This window comes from Eriocheir sinensis, chromosome 41 (assembly GCF_024679095.1).
Source record: "Eriocheir sinensis breed Jianghai 21 chromosome 41, ASM2467909v1, whole genome shotgun sequence".
Taxonomy (NCBI): Eukaryota; Metazoa; Arthropoda; class Malacostraca; order Decapoda; family Varunidae; genus Eriocheir; species Eriocheir sinensis.
In genome coordinates, this window is record NC_066549.1 from 10,773,302 (window position 1) to 10,780,801 (window position 7,500).

The 7,500-nt window shown below is 46.8% G+C and overlaps 1 protein-coding gene and 1 long non-coding RNA gene across 3 annotated transcripts in view; one reads left to right on the forward strand and one right to left on the reverse strand.

Annotated features, from left to right (window-relative positions):
- Positions 1–3,887: 3,887 nt before the first annotated feature.
- LOC127009642 (uncharacterized) overlaps positions 3,888–7,500 on the forward strand; it is a 21,092-nt gene continuing 17,479 nt past the window's right edge. The window contains exon 1 of the long non-coding RNA XR_007762120.1: positions 3,888–4,028. This is a non-coding gene — a long non-coding RNA (uncharacterized LOC127009642). The remainder of the gene's footprint in view (positions 4,029–7,500) is intronic.
- The window catches only part of LOC127009638 (ligand of Numb protein X 2-like), a 68,919-nt gene continuing 66,380 nt past the window's right edge, over positions 4,962–7,500 (reverse strand). For both annotated transcript variants that reach the window (XM_050882892.1, XM_050882891.1), the window contains exon 10: positions 4,962–7,500. This exon is cut by the window's right edge and continues 115 nt beyond it. In XM_050882892.1, the coding sequence (XP_050738849.1) occupies positions 7,133–7,500 (368 nt within the window). In that variant the 3' untranslated portion in view covers positions 4,962–7,132.

The following is a 7,500-nucleotide window of genomic DNA, read 5'->3' on the forward strand; positions in this document are numbered from 1 at the left end:
AAAAAGACAATAATAAAAAAAGCCCGCTACTCGCTGCTCTAAAAAAACAAAAGGTGGCCGAAGGAAGATCAAATACGGGAGGAGGTGTCCTGATACCCTCCTCTTGAAAGAGTTCAAGTCGTAGGCAGGAGGAAATACAGATGAAGGAAGATTGTTCCAGAGTTTACCAGCGTGAGGGATGAAAGATTGAAGGTGCTGGTTAACTCTTGCATAAGGGGTTTGGACAGTATAGGGATGAGCATGAGTAGAAAGTCGTGTGCAGCAGGGCCGCGGGAGGGGGCATGCAGTTAGCAAGTTCAGAAGAGCAGTCAGCGTGGAAATATCGATAGAAGATAGAAAGAGAGGCAACATTGCGGCGGAATTTAAGAGGTAGAAGACTATCAGTATGAGGAGGAGAGCTGATGAGACGAAGAGCCTTAGCCTCCACTCTGTCCAGAAGAGCTGTGTGAGTGGAGCCCCCCCACACATGAGATGCATACTCCATACGAGGGCGGACAAGGTCCCTATATATGGACAGCAACTGTGCAGGGAGAAGAACTGGCGGAGACGGTACAGAACGCCCAGCCTCGAGGAAGCTGATTTAGTAAGAGATGAGATGTAAGTTTCCAGTTGAGATTTTGAGTTAAGGATGGACCGAGATGTTTAGTGTTGAGGAAGGTGATAGCTGGGTGTTGTCAAAGAATAGGGGATAGTTGTTTGGAAGATTGTGTCAGTGGAGAAACTGTGTTTTGAGGCGTTGAAGGACACCAGGTTCTTCTTGCCCCAATCGGAAATAATAGTAAGGTCTGAGGCTAGTTCTGCAGCCTCAGCCTTGAGTCGTTAAGTTCCTGAAGGGTGGGTCTTCTATTAAAAGAAGTTGAGTAATGCAGAGTGGAATCATCGGCGTAGGAATGGGTAGGACAGTTCGTTTTGGAAAGATCATCAATGAACAACAGAAAAAGAGTGGGAGATAGGACATAACCCTGTGGGACGCCACTGTTAATATGTTTAGGGGAAGAACAGTGACCGTCAACCACGGCAGAAATAGAACGGTCAGAAAGGAAACTGGAGATAAAGGTAAAGAGAGAAGGATAGAAACCGTAGGAGGTGGTTTAGAAAGCAAAGATTTGTGCCAGACCCTATCAAAAGCTTTTGATATGTCCAGCACAATAGCAAAAGTTTCACCAGAAACGGCTAAGAGGATGACCAAGAGTCAGTTAAGAAAGCTAGGAGATCACCAGTAGAACGCCCCTTGCGGAACCCATACTGGCGATCAAATAGAAGGTCAGAAGTGGAAAGGAGCTTTTGAATCTTCTGGTTAAGGATTGATTCAAAAGCTTTGAATAGACAAGAAAGTAAAGCTATAGGACGGTAGTTTGAGGATTAGACAGTCACCCTTCTTGTACAGGCTGTATGAAGCATACTTCCAGCAAGAAGGAAAGGTGAATGTTGACAGGCAGAGGCGAAAGAGTTTGACCAGGCAGAACAGCAGGCACAGTTTTAAGGACAATATAATATAATATATATATATATATATATATATATATATATATATATATATATATATATATATATATATATATATATTTTTATATATATATATATATAAAATATATATATATATATATATATATATATATATATATATATATATATATATATATATATATATATATATATATATATTATATTATATATATATACATATATATATATATATATATATATATATATATATATATATATATGTATATATATATAATATTATTATTATTATTATTATTATTATTATTATTATTATTATTATTATTATTATTATTATCATTATTAGTATCATTATTATTATTATTATTATTATTATTATTATTATTATTATTATTATTATACCATCACCACCACCATTATCATCGTATTCATCACTATTGTTATAAGTGGAAGTAGTAATGGTACGGGGGTTAGTAGTAATAGTGTTGTGCTTGCAGACACAATCATTTTACTCGGTTGTCACTGTTATAAACGATGCTGCTGCTGTTCCGTGTTACTGATGCATCTTTCCTCCCCCTACACCCCCCCTCTCCCTCTCCCCTCCTCTCCCATTTCTCTCTCTCTCTCTCTCTCTCTCTCTCTCTCTCTCTCTCTCTCTCTCTCTCTCTCTCTCTCTCTCTCTCTCTCTCTCTCTCTCTCTCATCCCACTATTCTCTCTACCACTCTTTTTATATAGTAAAATATTTTTCCTTTTTCGAGACGACACTTTTTAGCAAGCAAACTTGTTACATTTTTCCCCCCATCCCCTAACCTCTCTTGCATTAAACCTGCCAGGCACACGGCCCCGCTTTCCGTTGCGCTCCCAGATAAGGGATAAGGTTTGCCGTTGTTTGCTCGCCCGTATGACCCCCGTTTTTACTACCGCCACCGCCCCCGTTGACGTCACCGTATTGTTCGCGCCGCCACGATCATAACACGGAAATTTTCATGTGTGCAGCGGTGTGGCGTGTGTCGTAGCACCGTTGATGTCTCACCTCTCGTACATACCTCCGTTATTCCGCACTCGCCGCTTCCTTTCTCTTCTTCGCTGAGCACTCGCCCTCGCCACAACGCGCCTCGACTCCCCTCTCTGTCATTTTTATTTTTTTCTGTTTTATTTTGAGTGGTTCTGGTCTCTTTGTTACCTTTCGCCGCCGCTTTTGTTGTCCCCGGTGCCCGCGTGGCTGCCGGCCGGTGGTGGCGCTGGATCCTGGCCGCCTCTCAGCCGTCCGTTGTTTATCGCGTCCGTGCAGCTCGCCGGGGGTGGAAGAGATGAGGTCGACTATACCACCCCCCTCATCCCCCCCCTCTCTCTCTCTCTCTCTCTCTCTCTCTCTCTCTCTCTCTCTCTTTGTCCACATCCCTCCCAACATGGTACGTTCCCAAGCCTTTATATATTTTTTTTTCACGAACTCGGGACGCATGACTTTTAACAGGTTCACAAACGCTTAAACACCGCCAAGCCTTTTTTTCTTTCCTGCGATAAACTTTTTGTGTGCGTGTGATAGGAAGTCTTCGGTAACTTTTTTTTTTCCTGCCCCTAAACCCTCTCTATGTACAGGCCTTTATAAGTTTCCTCAATGTCACCACCACCACCACCACCGCCACCACCGCCACCTTTGCACTCGTTTTCATCACCCTGGCCATCAAAGTCCACCGTTGGTAGCATCAGAGCAGAGCAGTTTAGTCTAATTATTGCCATTAGAGAGATTTTACGCTCTTATATAAAGGGGCATAGCTTTAATGAGTATCCCACGCTTTGAAAAAAATAGCAGTGAAAGGAACTGAAAAAAAAATGTCTTCGTTATATGCGACACCGGCAGTTTTCTATTTTCAAATCAAGGCTATCAGATTTTTTCGGTCCCAGCGCGGTGCATGTTGAGTGCAACATTCACTTAAAAAAAATTATATATAAAAAAATTCCTTTTAGAGTACACAGCAATCATCACAATTACTCTGAGATAACCTCGAGATAATTTTGTGCTATTTTCCGTGTTTTTCGAGCCGTGAACTCTGGCGACGAGTTACGGGGGGCCTCCAGGCTGAGTTATGCCGTAATGGGGCCAAATGAGCCTCAAAACCCGCCATCCAACCGCCCCCCCCCCCACCCCCGCTCGACCCAACCTGCACCTGCGAGGTTAATGAGCGACGCCTGACCATACGGCGAAGATTCTTAGTAGCTTGGGTCATTATCGCGCTCCCCACCCCTCCCCTACTCTCCCTGTTAGTAGCTAGGATCATTATTGCTCTCTCTCTCTCTCTCTCTCTCTCTCTCTCTCTCTCTCTCTCTCTCTCTCTCTCTCTCTCTCTCTCCCCGCTATGTGTTTTGTTCCTTTATCGATCGTCAGTTATACAATCAATGCTTTTAACTTGGTCCTCAGAACTGCATGCGACGTCGCGTGTGGTGGTGGGGCAGCGCTGAGTAGGAATGCTTTGTGCGAGGAGTGGCGAGGAGGGCTCACAAGTGGTGTTGCTATGCAGGCTTCTGGGAATCAGAAAAGTGGATGAATGTCTCGCCCTGAAAGGTTTGCTGTGGGCATTTAGAGCGTGGTAGTTATACGCCGTCATATACTACCGGCAGATTAAAGCATATTCATGTCTCGCATAGGTAGACAGATTATAGTGATAGGGAAATTTAGCTTGCCTTAAAGGTATTCAGGAAGTGTGTAGCCTACTGTTTGGGGGGTTGCCTACAAAGTCATTTTCTTCCACGCAGAGTAGCCTCCGGGGGACACGTGTAGGAGCGAGCTTGCTTGAGTCATGACGCTTGGGGGCGTAGGGGTGTAGGTGTAGTACATTGCAATACGAGGAGCGCAGAGAGGGAAGGAAAGAGGGAGGAACGAGTGGCTTTGGTTAGTGTATGCTCAGCCACGATTTAAATGTCGAATATTGACCTTGGAGGGAGCCGTAAAGGTTTGAATAATGCGAATTCAGTTCCTCAAATGAATCTCGCCAGTATAAAATCAGCTCTTGATCTATTTAAAGCTATTTCCGAGTAATAATTCAGTCGCATTATAGACTTAAATCATACCCACAAGGAGCTGAACCAAATTTGCGTGCGTGTGCATGAGGCAGCTCTGAGCGAGTCGCAGCTGTGGTGGCCGCAGAGGTGCCGGGCGGGGCGTGGAGAGGCGCGTGGGAGCATTTGCTGGTAAGGAGCTGAGTACTTTCATTTTTCGGGCTTAATTACATTGCACCTTTAAAGTGTTAGGCGTATACGAACACCACCAGCAGCAGTATTAGCAGAAGCAGCAGTGGTGGTCCGCGTTGTGAAATGTACAGCAGTTTTACCTACCTGCGTATAGCCAGCAGCAGTAGAGGCAGTGGCAGTCATAGTAGTGTATGTAGTGTAGAGTGTAGAGCTGTGCGGCCGCGTTGCCCAGCTGTGTACACTCATCAGGGCCGCCCCACTGTGCGTGTACACGGCCCGAGGGGAGGAGCAAGACAAACCAGACATGACTGTTTACTCCGTCTCTTTATTGAACCACAGACGCGAAAATAAGTTCACAGTGAACACCCGGAGCTACAGGAGCCGCGCCGAGTATTGCTAGGAAAGGGGATTATCAAGAGAAAAGCTTTGAGTGATCATTTAACAGATAATGAAAAAAAATCACTGCCCCATAGTAACAAAGCACAGTGACTTGCGAGCCAGTACACTTCAGTTTCTTTAATTAACGCAAAAGAAATAGTGTTGGTCACAGGCGTAATATGGAACTATGTTCAATTTGTTGGATTAAACAAGTTCAACCCTTTTGATGGTATTAACTTGTGTAACAGACAGAGGCGGCGATGAGAGAGAGAGAGATGCGGTTCCATTACACTACATCACTACTGCCGCTACAGGCATGGGGCCAGGCGGGCTTCCCCTCCTTTGCCCCGTCCACACTATGGGCCGTGCTCGGCGGCAACGCGGGTCTGCGTATTTCTCTCACTTCTCAATGAGTGTTGGCAGATGGAGCAGTTATCGGCAGGCTGCACAGCATCGGGCAGTGCCGACAGGCTGTGCATTTACTGGGCAAAGCCTGCCGGGCACTCCTCGATAGTGGCCGGGCAAGTAAGGGCATTTTGATGGATTGGCCGTTATTTCCGCGCTTATGACATCTCCTTTCGAGCCCGCCACGCACCATCCAAACGGGCAAACACTTGTGTGTATCGGATTAATCCCGTTCCGATACACACGTTTGGATGGCGGACAAACTATGGCGATGACGTCATAAAAGCGGAAATCGCGCGCCAGACCAACTAAGTGCCCCTTGCTTGCCTGTCCGCACTATCGAAATGTGTTCGGTGGGCTTTGCCCGGTTAGTACACACCCAGCCGGACACTGCCCGATGCTATGGTGCCTACTGGTAACTGCTCCGTTAGGTAATATTCTTGAGAAACGAGAGAAATACGCTCACATCGGCAGGCACTGCCCGAGTGTGGACGGAACCATAGGAACTGTGCCCTCCTGCCCGCGCTACTGAACATAAGTAAAACTATTTAGTCACGTTTTAGTGAGTTTCTCACTACCTGGTGCAAAAGCATTCGCAGCGAGCTCCCAGCCTCTTGGTGACTTGCTGCAACCATAGTAACCTTTACATATCAACGATATTATTAATTAATTAATGGGAAAATAAAAACACATTACTTGAATTTGCTGAATTTCCTAAATGAAAACAGCGCCTCGATTTCCGTATTCTGGGTTTCAGCCAGTCACCGAGAGGCTAAGAATTCGCCGTGAACACACTCGCGCTAGGTAACTGAAACATTTTACTGTGGTGTGACATAAAACCGCACAGTATGCTTGGTCAGTCCGTCAGCCAGTCTGGTGGTACTGAACTGTATTGTCAATGTATTGTCAATACAAGTATTAAGTTTATTGCAAGGACGGGGGGGGTTATTGCTTGATTTGAGGTGTCAGCAGCAGGTGATGTTTAACTGAAGGCATGTCGAGGGTACAGCTTAAGAGTGTGTCATGTGTCAAAGTTTGAGTCAAAAAGAGCGGTTCACGTCAACGTCCGTTCTAAGAGTGTCGGTAAGGCTTGGGAAATCATCTAACTAGAGCAGGGAGGGGATACACACACAGACACGCACACGCACACGCACACACACACACACACACACACAGACGGGGATCAAGCTACAAGGGAACATAATCAGCCCTACTAAGGCTGCGATTCTAAACACGTATGTCAACCCGAAACAAACGAAACGGAAAAAAAAATATGATACAATTTGGCATGCGCCGAGGAGACGCCAGTATGGAGGTCTTACATGGTGTAGTGTGAGGGGTGGAGGACCTTATGTGAGGGTCGCTGATTTATGTAGGCCAATGTCAGGCTTGATCAATGCCAATCTGTATCACCAATTCCCTGGTAAGAGGGAGAAGAGGCAAGTAGTGCCCTGAGGGGCCGCTTCCCCATGGCCCGAGGCGGGAAAAGACTAGCTAATGTGCGAAAGGAACCCTGGAGAGATCACAGCTGTTGGTGACCCCGCTGCTGCCGCCGCCAAGACTTTGGTGTTGAATGCCCAGTCAGGAATCGTCTTAGACTTTGGGCACGGCAACATCTTGTTACCGTGTCGAGACAAGACAAGACAGGAGGTGTAGTCCTGACTGGCCAATTCTATATTCACCTAATGGAGTAGGTCACAGCTCTGTGCCCAACCAGGACACGACCTGCAGGTGCACCCGCTGCCCAGCCTGCTTAAGCAGGGCCACGGCGGCTGCATGCCGCACCTGCTCCAGCGAGTGGCCATCCACCGCCAACAGTCGATCTCCGCAGCGCAGTTTGCCGTCAGCTGCTGCCGGCGAGGACTGCACCACGAACAGCACGTGGATGGGCTCTGCGCCGCGCTGAGGGTCAGCACCGCCCACGATGCTGAAGCCCAGCGAGGCACCGGGAGCACGGTGCAGCAACACGCTCTTGGAGACATGCAGGGAGCGAGGTAGCTTCTGCCAGAAGAGCCATGACGGCACAAAGTTGGCGGAGCCCAGCGATGTTTCTGGTCCGTCGA